This window comes from Lampris incognitus, chromosome 1, assembly GCF_029633865.1.
Source record: "Lampris incognitus isolate fLamInc1 chromosome 1, fLamInc1.hap2, whole genome shotgun sequence".
In the NCBI taxonomy this organism is placed as follows: Eukaryota; Metazoa; Chordata; class Actinopteri; order Lampriformes; family Lampridae; genus Lampris; species Lampris incognitus.
The window spans coordinates 145,634,366-145,653,698 of NC_079211.1; the positions used below are offsets into that span (position 1 = coordinate 145,634,366).

General features: G+C 45.6%; 1 protein-coding gene across 1 annotated transcript in view; it reads right to left on the reverse strand.

Moving 5' to 3' along the window:
- Nucleotides 1-1,608: 1,608 nt before the first annotated feature.
- sncaip (synuclein, alpha interacting protein) overlaps nt 1,609-19,333 on the reverse strand; it is a 29,557-nt gene continuing 11,832 nt past the window's right edge. The window contains exons 6-12 of the mRNA XM_056288715.1: nt 18,732-18,991; nt 17,339-17,518; nt 14,027-14,140; nt 13,814-13,939; nt 11,716-11,885; nt 10,143-10,232; nt 1,609-7,927 (exon numbers count right to left, since the gene is read on the reverse strand). Coding sequence (XP_056144690.1) covers nt 6,907-7,927; nt 10,143-10,232; nt 11,716-11,885; nt 13,814-13,939; nt 14,027-14,140; nt 17,339-17,518; nt 18,732-18,991 — 1,961 coding nt within the window. The 3' untranslated portion in view covers nt 1,609-6,906. The remainder of the gene's footprint in view (nt 7,928-10,142; nt 10,233-11,715; nt 11,886-13,813; nt 13,940-14,026; nt 14,141-17,338; nt 17,519-18,731; nt 18,992-19,333) is intronic.

The following is a 19,333-nucleotide window of genomic DNA, read 5'->3' on the forward strand; positions in this document are numbered from 1 at the left end:
CCACCTTTGGCAAATATGTGGCACATGCGGCATTGCTATGGCTTGGTTCTGGCCCAGATCTGGCAAACAGGAGCGGCCCGCCCAAGTGCCATCATTCCACGCGGTATGTGGGCCGGATGAAGTGTCAGTGTGGGACGGGTCCGGGCCACAGAAATTTTGCTATCTGGGGGGGGGGGTACACTTAACTCCATCGTCACCTCAACACGGGGTTGCACCAGCACCTAACAGGGTGTTTTCTTACTGACAGGAGTTCAAGGTAACACATACACAACACACAGAAAAAGACTAGCTTGTGTGCCTGACCAAGACGTGAGCGGGGTGATTCTCTGCGTCTCTGGATAAGCGGGTGATTTATCTGATTTATCATTTACGGCGTGACGTAAAATCCGCGTTGTAAACAGGATGCGCGCGCAGAACGTGTGGCAAAACAAGGGCGAGAAGCAGCGTGCGTACCTATGAAACTCACCGATGAAAGCGTATAAAGCTTAAAATTAAAAGGAGAAAAAAGTTGGAAATTTGACAAAATGGGAATGTCAGAATATGCCGAAGGTCTAAGCAAGGAGGACAGAAAGCATTACGAGCGGAAACTTACACCAGGCGCTGGAGAAGAACCTCCCGATCCGTTCGTGCTGGAGGAAGCTCAGCGGACAAGTGACGTCACGAAGTTGGCCAACATGGCTGGAGGGACGTGACCGAACACCTCTTAGACACACCAAGTATGTTTACCAAAGAATCAATGAAGGTGTGCAAGTCTTTAGACGCACACGATTACTTCGTTGGTGGACCTGTCCAGGACTGCTTTTACCACCTGTTATCAAAGGACAACAAGTTTTGCTCCTTAAAGCAAAGGTAAGCCCTCGAAGTCTGCTTGTATGGTTGAATTGTTTGTGCGGTTATGAGCTCGAGGCTGGAGTCAAATTATGACCTCAAACATCACGACACAAGAAAGCGGACGGACTCGTCAAACCTGAGGAAGACTAGGCATTAACAGCTCAAACTTGGGTTTGCCAGCTGGTCTACTACAGCGGGGGCTGACCATGTGCCATGGAGAGCCACGTGTATGCGAGTTTTCGTTCCAGCCCGACTCCGCACCAGGTGGTCTCACTGACACGTCCTGCCTCTGTGGTTGAAGGGTTGCTAATCAGTGAGACCACCTGGTGTGGAGTCCGGCTGGAAGGAAACCCTGCATACACGTGGCTCTCCGCGGCACATGGTTAGCTAGCCACCCCAGGGCTACTAGGGCAGTATCACACTTAGAGCAGTGTCTTACGTATGTTCGATCGCCATACTTACTTGTGTGAGAAGCGGACACACACCGGATATGAAACGTTCTCCGCGAATCCCCGCCCGTCTTCTTCCGTTCTTCAATCGGAGTTCCCGCCTTTTTTTTTTACCATCTTTACGATTTGTACAGCCGACAGCGCAACAACTGTGAGGCCTTTCGTTTTGGTTGAACATCTAATTTCCCGTGATGGTCTCCGAAATGAACGCAGTAACGTTGACACACACGAGACTCGCGGCCTCACGATCTGCGCACGCACATTTGGCGCATGTAACCAGGGGAGCGCGTCTGTAGAAGAGGAGTAAAAGGGAGGGAGGACTCGGAGGACCAAAGAAATGTTTATTTCAGCTTTTAAGTTGGCCTGAACAAGTCTAACAGGACAGAGGAGAGGTGAAAACCTGGTTCACCTGCCACTACTGACTCTGAAAACTGGTTTTGACCGTACAACAGTCCAAGTCATTATTTCCATTGACAAAAGTCCACCTTTAAAAGTTCATCGAAGAATCGGGTCAAAGTAGAACTCTGTCCCCTCCCACAAGGTCACGACGTCCGGCTGAGAAACAGGAAATGCTCCTCTCTTGCTTCCTGTGGGCGTGGTTATGTTAAAGACACTTCAAATTAAAACTGCACACGAAAACAAATCTCTTTTAAAAAAAACATTCGAGGGATGCAGAGGAGACCAGAAAATACTCTGGGCAATGATACCAGAAACTACAACAAAATGTTTCTGGGATATAAACTTCATTCTTTTTTCTCCAAATGTTTGTTAAACCTCCTCTGAACACTCACTCGTACGCAGTGGTTGTTAAACGCTAAATTCAATGTTTCACAACAACATCCTTTGTCCCGGGAGTGAAACGCTGTCCCGGACCAACACAAAGGCTGACGTCACCAGCATCACTCAGCTTCCTGTGAACTACATGACATCCTGTCACGTGTCAAAGATGCTGTATGCATCCATCCATTATCCGAACTGCTTATCCTGCTCTCAGGGTCGCGGGGATGCTGGAGCCTATCCCAGCAGTCACTGGGCGGCAGGTGGGGAGACACCCTGGACAGGCCGCCAGGCCATCACACAGGGCCGATACATTCACACATATCCATACTTAGGGACAGTTAAGTACGGCCGAGTCACCTGACCTACATGTCTTTGGGCTGTGGGAGGAAACCGGAGCCCCCGGAGGAAACCCACGCAGACACGGGGAGCACATGCAAACTCCACACAGAGGACGACCCGTGATGACCCCCAAGGTTGGACTACCCCGGGGCTCGAACCCAGGACCTCCCTGCTGTGAGGCGACCGTGCTAACCGCCGTGCCACCGTGCCGCCCCTTTCTTTGACGAATAACGACCTCGAGTGGTCCAGTGATGTGACGCCAACAAACCCAAACAGACAAGCCAGTAAACAGAGGTGGTGACAGTCCCTCAGCAGAAATCAGTTCACTGTGACGGCCGTTTACTGAGACAGTCAACAACCAGTGAGCCGCTCCAGCTCCCGTGTTTTCAGTGGTTACCCTTAAATTCTCCAGTATTTTATTTTCATACTGTAAATCCTAGAATTACATTCAAAACAGCCGTGACCGTGAACAGACACGGCGTGTTCACATGCAGACTGTAGTGTAGCGCGGGCCAGCTACTCCAGCAGTAGCATGTGTTAATCCGGACAACGAGGACTGATCAATTCTGACATCTGACACGGTAATACTGAGCCTCATATCAACCCATATTCCAGTTGGATAATATCCAGTTTTGTTCATTTTAACGCCTATGGCTTCATCCTCTGCATTCAACACACAACTTCCTTCTTCTTCTTTAGATATTGTGGTAGATTCGACTTTTTTCCTGTGTGGGCTCCATTACAGTTTGAACGCTTGGCAGGAATGGTGGACCCCACCGGCATCAACCACAACATACCGAATTACAGTTACACAAAGCTAATAAACTGAATGGCTGTTGCTGCAGAAATGCCAATGGGAAAATGCACAAAATATGGCATTTCTAACATGACAAGTAACAGATAACAACTTTACATGTAGAATTGGGGGGGGGGGGCAGTGAGTCATTTAATTTGTTTTAATCTTTACCACCCATTAACCCCTTAGATCCCTTCAGGAAAGCCAAAATATTACATATAAGGAGTGGAGGATGAACTGGATTCTGGATTCTCGTAGGGTTCTCTGAGGTTTTAATGCATCTGGCCCATGGAGATGAGATCTGTACCACAGAAAAAGGAACTTTTTCAATGAAAAATAAATATCCTCGCCATTATGCAGTGATCAAATGGCTCCCGAAGCCAGAAGCTGGAGAGCTAAGACATCCAGGACCCACCTCACTGACACAAACAGCAGACCGACTGACTTAAAAGATGACAGCCAGGCCGTTTTTCTCGGGTGTACGTTGAGGTGTACATTCATTTTCCCGTCATCCTATTGATTTTCTAATTTCCACGTCAGGGTCTTCGTCTGACGACAACACAGGAGTGTAACCAATAGCTTGAGCATGTGGACGGCTGACAGATCTGCTTTAACTAAGACGGAGGCCATCGCGTGAACCGCTTCTGCCAAGTCCTCCTTTCATGAGATCCCAGACTGAACGTTCATCAGTTTTCCAGCTTCAGCAACAACTCCGACACACCTTCCTGCTCCCGTTCAACCTTCTGAACCAACATCTGACTTTTGGAATGTGTGAGATCTCCTGCAGAGGACTGACCATGTGACAGGTCAATCCAGAACCCTCTAAAGACCTTCACTGAACTACATTTCAACTGACGCAAACACACATCCAGAAAAGTTTAAGCCTCTTCTAGGTTTCCAAATTCTAACTTTCAAATGAAGCTGGTACTACGGGTGGAAGATCATCCTTTTACTTAAAGCGGAGATCTGTGACTTCCCTCCATTAATACATGTCTATGTTCTCCATGTGTATGGTGGAGTCATGCTCCATAACACTACCGGTCATCTTCACCATGGTTGGAGACACTCTCCAGTGTCCGTACACCGCTGCTGAGATGTTTTGACCGGGTAGGATGAACACTGGTGCAGCAGAAAACATGTAGGTGTTGGGGAAAAGACTGAGACGTGATGCTGATGTGTCCATGACTGTACAACAGTGTTCCCATATAGTGTGATGTAGTTTGTAATACACCAGACTGTCTGTGTTAGCTTTGGTCCCAGGATCCATGTTTACAAGGGTGGGAACTGTTTACTGCTGAGCTGACGGCACGCCAGCCACAATGGCTGCTACACCTGGTTTGTAGTCCTGCTACACCTGGTTTGTAGTCCCAGAACATCAGAGTCAACAGGTCTGTTTCTCTCTGTCTCCTACATCCACTACATCACAACACTGTTCACCTGGAAGACTGACTGTCTGTCCAGCACCACCACATCACCTCCACCTTTCAGATGGAGAACATAGTGAGAAAAGTCACAGACTGCAGCTTTAAACTTGGCTTTCAGTTCATCTAGTCAGCCTGCTGGCCGGCTGTCGTCAGTTTCTAGAAGGTGCTGCCCAGTCAAACCCTCATCACACACCGAACCACAGCCTCATCCCAACCTGAAACCTTCCCACCAGAAATACTGCATAGATAACCAAACCACTCAAAAACACTGGGATATGAAGCTAACAACAAAACATTAAATACTGAGATATATATACAGTGGTTTCAAATACTGTTGTGCTAGTGCACGTTAACCGTGTGCATGAATATAACAAGACTTTAAATCATATAAACACAAATTTAAAACATAATTGTGTGCATTAACATAAATATTAATATTTGATAACTTCGTCTTTAGTGTAGAAGACAAAGTCTTAGTGGCAGGATTCGGACAGAATCCTCACAACTCACAACTTCCTTTTGTGTTTTTGTCGAACTGTAAAGTGACTTCTTACAGCGTCTCTCCAGCAGGAAATGATTCGAATGTGAAGTGACCCCAGAGGAGGACGTCAGGGGGGGAAATGACCCGTTCTGTTGTGACCTTTGAAAAGTGACGCTTTGGAGATATGACGTGTGTGGTCAGATGAACAGCCAGACCAACATCCTTTACTTGGTCTGTGAAAATGCCCTCTGAGGTCGTGTCATGTACAGGTCAGAGGTCAAACATCAGACACGCTCGGTGTTGTCATCCACTCACCTGGTGAGTTCATCACTTCAGAAGACCGGATACCTGGTTTGGGATCACGGTATCGAATAACAGTTACCAATGTGAACAACATCAGTCATCCCTTAACCGTATGAGAAACAGACTCGCTTGAGTCAGCGGATGTGTGCAATACTGCAGTACTACTGCATTTAGCAGGAATGGCACTCAGCAACCAGTACAACTAGAGTACAAGGTCAGCCACGGGGAGTACGACAGCTCCCATCAGAAAAGATGGGGGGGGGAAAGTATCTTAAAGGTGCCGCGTGTCATTTCCTTTTTCCTTCAGCGATGTGAATGAAAATAACCAATCAAAATGGACACCCTCCACCAGTAGAAGGTGGCGGACACACAACATTTTTGTGGACATCTACCGTTTTTAAACACCTTCAAATGACGACAAAACAACTCGCCATGTGAAGGGAGCGCTCTGCAGAGAAGGAGGAGTGTCATTTACTTTGTTTCAGCGTATATCCATCCATCCATCCATCCATTATCTGAACCGCTTATCCTGCTCTCAGGGTTGCGGGGATGCTGGAGCCTATCCCAGCAGTCATTGGGCGGCAGGCGGGGAGACACCCCGGACAGGCCGCCAGGCCATCACACAGGGCCCACTAACACACACACATTCATACCTAGGGGCAATTTAGTATGGCTGATTCACCTGACCTGCATGTCTTTGGACTGTGGGAGGAAACCCACGCAGACACAGGGAGAACATGCAAACTCCACACAGAGGACGACCCCCAAGGTTGGACTACCCCGGGGCTCGAACCCAGGACCTTCTTGCTGTGAGGCGACCGCGCTAACCGCTGTGCCACCAAGCGCTCTCCAGAGCTGATAATTTTGAAAACGCCTGTCCGGTGTCGACGACAAAAACAGAGTTTAAAAAAAAACAAAAGAACAAAACGCTGATTTATAATTGTCATGTGATGTAAATGTAAAGTTGCCAGCTTAAGTTGCCTGCACATGCCCAAAAGAAGGGACTTCAGTTTTTCTAATGTTTCGACATTCGATGTGGACGAGCTTTTTAAAAACGTACAGAAAACACTTATGTGGATAAAAACGTTCTACCGTTTCCACCACGAAAACTGTTTTCACTTTTCTCCATTACCGTGGACATACTTTCAACCAGCGCCACTCTGCTGATGTTTGCTTGTCTTATTGTGATGTTTAGCAGTTATATTTACAGATATTTGCTCATGCTTCAGGAAAGCAGAAATATAACACACTGCACCTTTAATTTCAGATTCTTGGTTGAGAACCAACCACCTTACGAAGACTCTTATACTGAAAAACGAAATAAAATAGTTGGCTAGTAAAATACTGCAGATGGCTGGTGAATTTTGGGGTACTTGCTAATGACTCCCTGCACTGCTGGAGATGTTCTCTCAAATGTTTAAATTCAGAGACTTTTCATCCACACTGCCTCTCAGTGGTCAGCCTGAGAGAGGCCATTGTCCATCAGCAGCCACGTCCAGTCAGTCAGACGTTACTAGTCTTGTTTTTGACCTTTAACCCTCCCCCAGAGCTGCTTTTACCTTCTGCAGACTTCTTACTGGCTGAGTTCGGAGAGGGTCCAGTAGAAGCAGGATGTTTACCGCTGGGCGATGTGGAACTGGAATGTTTGACGGTGGTGGCTGACTGGCCGCCGCCGCCGTTGTTGTTGTTGTGGTTTGTGTTACCGCTCAGCGATTCCATGATGGACCGGAATGTTCCAAATGGGCGTTTACTCTCAGAACTGCCTGTAGGAGTCCTCTCCTTTCCATGATGCCCTTTGGCTGGCTCCACTTCCTGGGCAGAGCTCTTGTGGACCTGCTCATCAAAGGTGACCCTCAGTTTGTTGTTCTGGGAGGTTTTCCGGCGAGACGACGGGGACTTCAGGGCACTCTTGGGGCTGGTGGTGACTTTCTGACCGTTGGCATTGTCATGCAAGTCGCCAGGAGTGTCTGGTTTACTGTCTAAAGCTTCTGGGTCACTGGAGGTGGGGGAGGGGTTGTAACCCACACTATCTACCGATTTAGACCCACTGTGAGCAAACGTCAACTTTCGTTCTGTAGCCGAGGAACCGGAGGAAGAGGACGGCACATGCTTCCTCATCGCCATGTGGAGATGATTTGTGACTGGCTCCTGGTCACTGATGGGCAGGTGGGTAGGCCTCTCGGGTCGTGCTGCGCCAGAGCTTGTTGGCGGGGCGGTGTGGTTTTTCCCCTCCTCTGGTGGATAAGCATCTGAATCTGATTCGCTGAGAGAGCGCTGCATGATCTGCTTGAGTCTGGCCAGTTTGAGCTCTCTCCGCTCAACCAGTCCGACTCTGCGGCTCCCGGGAGCAGCGGCAGCTCTGTCTCTGGGACACAGCGGCTCGGACATGTCCTTCCCCAGGAGCTGCAGGAGCACAGAGTCCGGAGCGACTCCGCCCTGCCGAACCACCCAGTGGCCATCCGCAGGACTCCCCTCTGCCGTCAGTGTCATCTCTGGCCACGCCTCCACCGACGGATGATGGGAACTGGAGTCCAAACAAATGGACAAAAGTTCTTATATGTTGTGTTAAAACCATGCACTACACCCGCTACTTATAATAACACCACCACTTCTACTATCATTATTATTATGATCAAAAACAATGATAATAATAGAACTTAATTCAGGCACAGAAAGTAAAAGCTCATTTAGCTCTGAAGCATCCTTGATAAGAGTTTAAATATTGAATGGCTCAGCATTTTGGTCATCTTTCTTTGCCCTCACAAAAAGATCTTTAGGAATTGCTGAACTTGATCATTTGTTTGCATGATAATTGTTGAGTGTTTGATTTATAGATACAGGTTTTTTCAGGTAATGCAGTGCAAAAACCCTATATTGTGTCTACGTATGTGTGTGTGTGTGTGTGTGTGTTTCCATTGGTTGAATAGACATGCAAACTATTTACCCATTGGTCAGAATTTTTTTGGTTGTGTATGTCATCCATGATACACAGTCAGTGTGTTTGCATGAGGTAGCAGCAGCTCTCTTGTTCGGTAGGGAGCCGCCAAACGTGTTGGCGGCTCATTTACTGTGCTGGGACCGTCTGGCTGACATGACAGAGTTCCTTATACAAGCAAATTCAACATGAATCAAAGCGGTGTCTCGATAACTCTGTGCAGCTGCATTTCATTAGGCGGAGACATACTGTCTCCAGACTCCTCCACAGGAGAAGACACACTTTAACGAACGCCTACAGTGACACACTCTACCCTACCAGTTCACAGAGCTGATCCCATCATGCATTATGATTTCACGAGTTGGGCTGGATTCAAGGTTGTGGAAAAATATACCTCTGGGCCTGAAGGGGGGATTGAGCATAATTTTTTAGCAGCCTTCATTTGAGGAATTTGTGCAGCACAAAATAAATGTAACAATCAACTTTAAAGTTTTTTCTTTCTTTTTCAATGCTATGAACTGTTGTGAAATTAGAGATACATTAAAATGAATATCCAGTGTGCAATGAAAAAAATTACAAGAACTAAGCCGCGTCAGCGTTATGCCGAAATAGCACCTTCTTTCTGCTTGTGGCATAACACAATTTCTTTGAGCACACGATGCAAAAACCTGCACCAGTTTCTTTTAGTTCATAAGACCCGAGTGCCCAGCGTCTGTCTGTCCCCACCCTGTTCATCCAACCAAAGCCCAACGCTGCTTATTTGTTTTTCACCACGCTCTATGGCGCCCGTGTCCTCGCCAGCTTTCAGGAAATTAAGATTCCATGTTATGTAGAGACTTCAAATTGTGTGAATGAGCAAAGCACGCTACACAAAAACTCACAGAATTTAGCTGGCTAGTTGGATAACACACTACCTGGCTAGCTGGATAACAGACTACCCGGCTAGCTGGATAACAGACTACCCGGCTAGCTGGATAACAGACTACCCGGCTAGCTGGATAACAGACTACCCGGTTTGCATATCAATGGTAATTGTGAGATATTCTATTTTAATCAACCCTTAATGTGACTTGATAAAACACATTAAAAAAAGTTATACTTGCTTTAGGAGAAATTATGAGTCTAAAAGCTATGTACACTGGAATTTTAAACCACGTTAAAAAACTTTTGGGTCCGCGGTGGTGTAGCGGTCTAAGCATCGGCTTTGTGTCGATGCAGTTGCCCACTGGGGACTGGGGTTCGCGCCTCGGTCTCGTCAGATCCGACTATGGCCGAACTCGATGAAGCAGCAATCATTGGCAATGCTGTCTTCGGGAGGGGGGCGGAGTCGGCTTGTGTTCGTCACATGAACGCGTCTCTGTGTGTGTCGGAAAAAACAGTGGTTCGGCCTGGAGTCGCCTTGTCACAAAAGTGGGGAGGCGTCTCCTTCGAGACTGCCGGCCGGAGAGATGCAGTTGGCGAACACACGCAGTACGAGGGTGGGAGTTTAAACTAAAATAGGGATCGATTGGCCACTAAATTGGGAGAAAAAGGGAAAAATCAGAAATAATAATAAAAATAAAAAAAAACCCAAAAAAACTTTAAACCATGTCACTAAAAAGGAACCGCTCCCGAGTCCATTTGGCTTATTGAAACAGTCCTATATGTGACTGTTATGTTCATGTGCCTGAAATAAACGCTCCAAAAGAACTAAGTGTGAAAACACCTCATGTGCTTCTGTAGTACCTATGTGTGTGTGTGTGTGTGTGTGTGTGTGTGTGTGTGTGTGTGTGTGTGTGTGTGTGTGTGTGTGCGCGTGTGTTACCCAGGTGATCTGGAGGGCGTTCCATCTGTCTTGCTGGGGTCTAGTAGTCTCTGGAGTTGGTTTTGCAGAGCCATCCTCTCTGTGGCCTGTCTGCAGGGTCAAAACATTAACAATAATGTCACCATACCTGACATACAGCCCTGACTGTCCACACTTTCTCGCTCTCTCTCTCTGTACAGCAAAAAAGTAAAGTGTAAGTACAATTTTATATACAGATCACAACATTTACGTGTGTGTGTGGGACAGTGGCTGTCAGTGGGGGGCTGGAGGGGCGGGGGGCTGGAGGGGCAGGGGGCCTGTAGATTAGTCCGATTGTAACAGAGAAGAGACTGCTCTTGTGGCATGATGACAACAGTTCATCAGCATAGACAACTCCACCTCCTTCACTGCTCCTTTGTCCCAAGGCGTCCCCCAGGGTTCGGTACTTGGTCCTTTCCTGTTCATCCTTTACATGCTCCCCCTCGGAAACATCATACATTGTCATGGTGCCCACTTCCACTGCTACGATGACTGACATCCAGCTCTACATCTCCACTAAATCCATCACCACTACAACTTACTCCAGTCTGACCAACCGCCTCATTGAAATTAAATCATGGTTGCAAGCCAACTTCCTCAAACTAAATTGTGATACATCTGACATGATCATCATCGAGCCCAAATCCCTTACCAAAACCACTCACAACTTCTGCCTCACCATCGATAACCCCACTCTGTCTCCCTCCCCACACATCCACCATCTTGGACTTATTTGACAGCAACCTCTCCTTTGAACACTATGCTGATCAAATCAGCAGAACTGCCTTCTTCCACCTAAAAAACACAGCTCATCTCTGCCTGTCACTCTTCTTCTTCTTTCGACTTGTTCCCTGTTTTCAGGGAACAATCTGTTGGCTGAGAGTTGACCGAGGAGTACAAGGCATGTGAGGGAGAGGGAGACTGGCGCAACATGTCCAACATGGTACACTCGTTGATCTGTACACCATGCTAGCAAAGGTGCTTTGTTGTGTTAGTAGTGCATCCTCTCTTGCATGAAATACACTTGGCACAGGTGTTGCACTGTGCCGACCCGTCATTTTTTTCAAACAAAATGAAGCCACGCTTGCTGCGATCCATGACGGTGCACGGCTCTACTTAGACTTGTGTGCTCGATACTCTAATTGATCTTCCCACAAAAAAAAAGTATCTCTTTGCGCAGCATTGTCCAGTCCAGAAAGGGCACCAATGTGTAGCTTAGGAGACGGGAAGACATGCATGCATTCAACTCGCATGACCATAGGCGCAGCTGGACTGCCAGATCCTGGTACTGAAACTCAAACTAGCGTGAGTGAAATTTGTTTAGGAACTGATGAGCAGGATCGAAATAAAAATTTGTTAATGGTTCGGTTGGAACTGGAATTTTGGAACCACTTCTAGATGCCCAACCCTAATACTCGCAGCTTAAGAAAGTAATAAAAAAAAAGAGGTTTAAAACCTCTTTAAAACGTTATTGACTATCTAAGATTGCATAACACACTACATTTTGCTGAAACATAGCCTGACTGTAACCACGTGAACAGCTGATGGAACTCACTCGTTGAGCTGCTTGGTGAGTTTGACCACCTGTGAGGCCAAAGACATGCAGGTTTCCACCACCACCAGGTAACGGGCGCAGGTTGTGTGGCCCTGCCGCTCGGCACTCTGGGAAGGCCTCTCTCCTTGCTGATTCTGAATTGTCACATTAGAGCCGTACTCTACCAAAGTCTGTGGGAGGGGGGAGGGGGGGGCAGGAGGATAGAGAGAAAGGGAGAGAGAAGTGTAAAAATAATAAATTTGTAGCTATGTGAGTTTCATATATATATAAAATTTAACCATTTATTTTTTCTGCACTTGGACAAAGAAAGACAAATACGTAAAACAATTATTTGACTAGACAATTTTTTACTACTAGTATCATTGTAAATACTTTTTTTTACACAGACAAGGGAAGTGAAGTTGAAACACACAACTATTACTATTACTGACGATTATTAGAGTCTATCAAACCAAATATCTATAAACTGACAGTTGCCAGTCACGACTTTGAGGACCTATTCTATGATATTCTACTCCATAGACCTACTCAGTTGGTTAAACAGTAAAACTGCTCCACTGATCAGTTTGGCATGGTGGGCAAAATACATTTTAAATGCAACACTGAAAACACAAACACACACTTAGTATGTTTTTTCTAACTAACAAGTTGGTTGAAAATCTGTTCCCCAACTAATCTGAGTGTATAAACACAAATGTAAGGATGGGAGCCACTCAGCGACTGTGCTTGTCTACAGCTTACATTCTTCCTGTCTGGCAGCCAATCAACAGCCTGCTTTCCCCCACAGGGCCAAACAAAACAAAGACCCTCATTATCGGTGGTACTACATTCCTGGGCTTGTTTTCCTGTAGTAACTGTAGTAGAGAGATATGTTTTGTACGGAGCTGAATGCTTCACATTCCTCCTCTATTGTGTGTTGAGGTGAGTATCCATCTCCGTCTCTGACACACACAGGGTCAGAGGTTAGAGGTCATCAGTGAGTGTTGTAGTTTCAAGGATAACGAGCTTTTACCAAGTTTTACCGAGACACGGGGTCTGATACAAGCACCCCTTGATGTATTTCAGGGGAGCAGCCGTGCAAAATTCTGGTTAAAGTATCAAGGTAGGTTATCGAGACGGCTCCTCCCGTCACAGATGAGAGGACGATTTCAGCCCATGAAATCACCAGCCGACCAAACAGGAAGTTCTGGCGTTCGTTCCCCTCTGTCTACGAAAGCCCTGCTGGGCCCTGCTGAGGAAAAGCTGTTCCTTTATCAGCAGTCGTTAACTGCAGTCCTTTCATTGTGGGCTGGGCCAGCCAGCAAAAAACAGCCGGGAATGATAACATCCACTTCTCCTAAGGTGGAGCGTCTCACCCATGGAAAAAAAACCCAAGACTTTCACTGCTGAAAAATACATTTAAGTGCACTAAACGTGTTAATATTAATAAATAATTTTCTGTCATAACATGGTTCTGGCTGAGACCCGAGGAAATCCTGAGCAGTAAATCGCTGAACAACACTGAAAAAATTGACGCTTTCTCCTTGTCCTCAGGACTAACATTGTGTCCACAGTACGGCAGTAAAGCTGATTATGTTGTTCTTAATATATTTCATCGGCCCGTGAAGCCTGTAGGCTACAGTTAATAAATATATATAAAAGGCTATAGCTGAGACAGCTGATCTTACTGGATGGATGAATGCAAGAATTGAGTGTGACCCCCAAAACACTATGCGGGCCCTCTAAATGAAACCTCACAGTCCTATTGGCTTCCAGTTATTATAAATGCTGACATCACCTAGGACAGTGTTTCTCAACCCAGTCCTCAAGGAACCCCTATCCTGCAGATTTTCATTGTAACCCTGCATAGGTAGCCCTGCTTGTACTTACTCGACCAATCATCTCGCAGCACTTAATTATGCAAGGTGTGCAACATCTGACAAAATTCATTGCTGATTGGTTGGATAACTACAAACAGGTACCTACTCAGGGTTGCAAAGAAAATATGCAGGATAGGGGTTCCTTGAGGACTGGGTTGAGAAACACTGACCTAGGAGATTATCATCCATCCATCATTCATTAATCCAGCATCCTTCCCTAACCCCCCCCCCCCCCGTACCTGTATACAGGAGAGGTGTCCATACTGGGCTGCTACGTGCACAGCTGTGTTTCCTTGGTGATCCACCTCATCCAGAGAGATGGCCTGCTCCTGCATGAACTGGAGCAACCATAGCAAGACCTTCTCCTGGAGAAGAGATATACGGAGCAAGGCAAAGGGGGGTTAGAATATATACATACACTGTGTGTGTGTGTGTGTGTGTCTGTGTGTTACCTGTCCATATCGAGCAGCATAGTGGATCAGACTGGGATGTTCTCTGGTGCAGCTCAGCTCTGCTATGGCTTCTGTCTCACTCACCATCCACCTCACACACTCCAGGTGTCCATTCTGGAAAACACGTGCGCGCACACACACACACGCACACACGCACACACACACACACACACACACACACACACACACACACACACACACACACACACACACACACACACAGATCGTTACCATATTCTTTTCCAAGGTTTTACTTTAGACCAGCTGGTTAGAAAAGTGTCAGGGGACCGTGGGGTGACACCACCTCCTGTTCTCAGGTGCTGAAGTTTACAGACAGTTGGGTGGAGTCACTAGTAATTTGTGAGATTACATTAAGGTGTAAAAGACAAAAGCCAGTCATAACAATATACAACTGCTAAACTTGTCTGTAGATAGCGTACTTCCTTCCTGGCAGCCGAAAGCCTGCTCTCCTCTATTAAGCCAACCAAGCAGGGCCCCAACAGCGTTTGAGCTCTTTAAGCAGTCCATGAACTCTTCCGAAACCTTCACCCAAATAACAGTCACTTTCACTTCAATAGAATTCAGTTCATGTTTTGACAGGAAACTATTTTTTAACCGATTGGGCATGGATGTCTATGTTCTCCAGGTGTGCTCACAAGATTAACATTAATTCTTTTTTTTCTTTTTTTTTAACTGTTTATTATTAAGTTTTACATGAAAATACAAGTGCAACACCAGGGCATTACAAAATGTTTTTATCCAAAACAGGTATAAATATATATGTATATGTACATATACGATAAACTTCTCTGTTATCAAAATACTGTAAAAAAGTGATAATCAAAAATGTTGTACACAAAAACAGCATTACTGCCTCAGAAAATAAACTGAAAATAACAATAAAAAAAGGAAAAAACAAAAAACAAAAAATTAAGACAAAAACAAAAACGCAGCCAAAAGAGAGAGGAGGGAGGAAAAAGAAGAAAACAAAAAAAACAAAAACAAAAACAAAACATCAGTCAGCAAACAGTGGTGTCCCCACTAGACAATACCGTGACACGCCGGCCCCCGGCCAACGGGCCGGACCCCCCAGCCGACCGGCCAACGCTGCCGCCCGCGGAGCGGGAGACCCGGGCCAGCGCCCCGACTAAAGGGCCCGACCCACCAGCCAAGGACCAACGCGTCCACCCACCCACGCACGCCACAATACATTGGTATAACAGCAGTTAAACTGCATGCTGCCCAGCATCAGTACCACTGTAAACCATAAAAAAGTTTATCAGTCCGGGATAAATGGGAAACTTATGTGATTAACAAATTGAAAAAATTGACCCCATAATTTCTGGAATTTATCAGCAGAACCACTCAGTGAAAGTCGAAGTTTTTCTACTTTAAGAAAATAGAGAACGCCTTGAGCCCAGTGAAAATAAGAAGGTGACACCTGTGACTTCCATTTAATCACTATTAGTCTCCTTGCCAAAAAAGTGGTAAAAGCGAGGAGGTCTTTTTTAACTGCACAGAGAGTTGGTAACATAGGAAAGACTCCAAACAACGCACCAAAAGCGTCAGGCTCAACTTTTTCCCCACATACAACAGAAATTATATTAAAAACTTCTGTCCATCGGTCCGCGGTGGTGTAGCGGTCTAAGCATCGGCTCTGTGTCGATGCAGTTGCCCACTGGGGACTGGGGTTCGCGCCCCGGTCTCGTCAGATCCGACTATGGCCGGACTCGACGAAGCAGCGATCATTGGCAACGCTGTCTTCGGGAGGGGGGCGGAGTCGGCTTGTGTTCGTCACGTGAATGCGTCTCTGTGTGTGTCGGAAAAACAGTGGTTCGGCTTGGAGTCGCCTTGTCACGAAAGTGGCGAGGCGGTCTCCTTTGAGACTGCCGGCCGGAGAGATGCAGTTGGCGAACGCATACAGTGCGAGGGTGGGTGTTTGAATTAACATAGGGATCGATTGGCCACTAAATTGGGAGAAAAAAGGGAAAAATCAGAAATAAATTAAAAAAAAAAAAAAAACTTCTGTCCAATATTTATGCAAAGATGGGCAAAGCCAGAGCATATGTATAAGATCCGCAGGTGAATGCTGGCATCTGTTGCATGCAGGGGACACCCCATCATAGAACTTTGACAAACGGGCATTAGTATAATAGGTGCGATGAACCAATTTACACTGAATAAGGCTATGCCTGGCGCAAATAGAGGATTTATGAACTCGTTTTAAAATCTCCGCCCAAATTTCCTCTGATATTGCCTCCCCCAAATCCTTCTCCCATAACATCTTAATGGAATTTAAGGAGTCCGGACGTAAAAGATAAATTTGGTTATAAATATATAAGATGGAACCTTTTAAGGTTGGGATTGGTGTCAGGAAGATTAACATTAATTCTTAATAAACTCTTATGAGTAGTGTTTAAGATTTCCTGGAGCATAATATGAATAATTAAGAGTTTCACATTAAGACGTTCACAATTGTGACAAACTATGCAGCATCACGGTAAAGCGACATCTGCTGGGTGTTTTCGAAAATGGCAGATGTCAGCAAACGTGATGTGCATCCACTACCTCTCTGTTTGAATTTGCTTGACTTGTTTATTTGGATTTGTGGTTGTTATTCACATGGCTGAACACTAGAGGTCAGCCATCAGACAGAAAACACACAAAGACCCTTTAAGCCTTGAAGTCCATCAATCTTCCATTTTTAAAATGGGAAACCGACACGTTTATTCAATTACCCTCAAAATATGTTTTGAATCGGAACAAAATCTGATTTGAAACTACTTTTTGGAGCTGACGGATGCAACCCAACTATCTGTAAACTTCTGCACCCGAGAACAGGAAGTCCTGTCACCCCGCAGTCCCAAAGTGGATATAGCAAGGAGAACATATTTGTGGAAGAGCAAAATAGAGACATTCTGAATTTATATAAAGGATCGCTTGTGACACTTTTTAAAAATCAAACATATCAAGACTCGGCCGACTGTACTGCGAGTGTCCTGATTTAAAAAATGAGCTACATCATGGTGAATCAAGGTTTAAATGAGCTACATCATGGTGAATCAAGGTTTAAATGAGCTACATCATGGTGAATCAAGGTTTAAATGAGCTACATCATGGTGAATCAAGGTTTAAATGAGCTACATCATGGTGAATCAACACGTGAGAGGACTCAGTGAAGAGGTAAGGCTGTCAGTACTTACGATTAACCGCAAAAAGGTTCATACATAGTCAATGACCAGACAGCACGTATGCACACATGTACACACACACGCGCACACACACACCCTCTAAACCTAACCTCCCTCTTACCTTGACCCCCAGTCCAGCGGGTGTGAGCTGCTGGTTGTTGCGTTCGTTGAGGCCGTCCTCTCCCATCAAAGAGGTGAGATGCTGCAGACAGTCGGCGTGGCCCTGGGAGGCCGAGATATGCAGCAGGTTGTTCCTGTCCTCGTCTCTGATCAGCTCCAAGTTATCTGCTGCTAGATGGGGCTAGAGGATCGGAGAGGAGAGTAAAGGATAAACAGCCCAAAAAAATATTTTTATACATGTAGCATATTTTTTCAGAAACCTTCAATAGTGTTGATAAAAGAGCTCAACAAATGAGGAGCGGAATATTAAGATAGATGTAGGGGAAAAAATCTTTAACACATAGCAGTACAAGCCTGTTTTGTGCGTCACACACTCATCAGCAAACACACAGCGAATAAATGCTATGTTACCTTGCACCACGCCCCCTAGTTACAGTGCACAGCAACCAATGGGAGGACAGAAAACATTTGAAAAGTAACATCAGAAACATAACAACCAATGAGGGAGGGGCTGGGGCTCGATTTGAAAAATTGAGGACTTAAAGGGCCGGGGCACTGTTGAAATAGCATACTTTTGAAATATAACAAAATAAAAAACATCCAATGGGGTACTTTACATACATCGTCTAGTGGAGTGGGTCTGGAGCACAGCCGAAAGAGCACACAGCCAAAACATAAAAATACCACATCCAATAACGGTCATCACATGTATATCATCCAGTGGAGTGGGGGGGTTGAATAATAAAGAGAATGGCTTATTTGTAATTGCAAAGCAGATATTTTTTCTGTCTGCAGCTGGTGGCCAATTCATTTCTACTGTTCGAGGTGGACATATCAGGCTTGCAAATAATAAATATTTCTCTGCCAAGCGCAGGTTACAGCTTTTGCTGTTAACTGAATATACGTTGTTCTTCATGAGGATTTTCCATGAGATAAGAGTAACTAATATTCTTGTCCACCAAGGACCAAATGTGGCGGCTTAAGGCCATTGCATTTCTTTAATGCTCATTCCTGAGGCTACTCTTATGGGCGTTAAACCTCATTTTAAAAGGGCCCTCTGTTAGTCCAACGTAGGTGTCCACTTTGCAGTTGTCTTCTCTTGTCCGGGCGTGGTGCGAGGCAACGTAGCATTTATTCACTGTGTGTTTTTTTCTGTTGTTTAGCCACCTTGGCAGCTGATGAGTGCGCAATGCACAAAACAGTCTTGTACTGCTATGTATTACAGTTTTTTCCCCTACATCCATCTTTATATATATATATCTTTATATATATATATATATATATATATATATATATATATATATATATATATATTTATAGTTTTCATGTTTTATATATGTTAGAGCCCTTGCTCCGTTATGCCTCCCTCCTCTCTGGGATGATGTCACACTCACCAGCAGTGAGATCTGTCCCTCTCTGATGATGTTGATGATGTTTTGGTTCTTCTTGGTCTCCTCATCCACCTCCATTGCTCCTCCTCCAGCTCCTCCAAACCCCCTGGAGCTCCCTCCCGCGGGGGCCCAGGGTTTGGAGCCGTCCTGCCTGCCCATAGTGCTCCCTGACAGGGGGAACATCATCCCCTGGCCACCCGGCAGATCCACTCCCGGCCTCTGGCTCTGGGAATCCGGGAAGACTCTGGCTGACAGCAGCTTGTCTGAAAATCAATTCACATGAAAAGTTTTATTATATCAAGCTACACAAGGTACCTTTTCCCTACAACACCGGGTGTGAGGATATAGCAACAATTATTATGATCCTAAATTACAACTGAAGGTAGGCTGAACAATGTCAGTCTTTTAGGTTTGCATGGCAAACAAATGAGTTTTAATCTGATTGTTATTGTGGTGCTAAATGTGTAGCAGCATATACATCCTGACACACACTACCACCTTCCAAATAAGATTAAGAAACTTTAGTAACTTAAATTGTTAAAAGCAAGTTCCTCTACCGAGAACGGACAGCTGATGTGATGTAGTTGTTTGACTTTCTCTTTTTA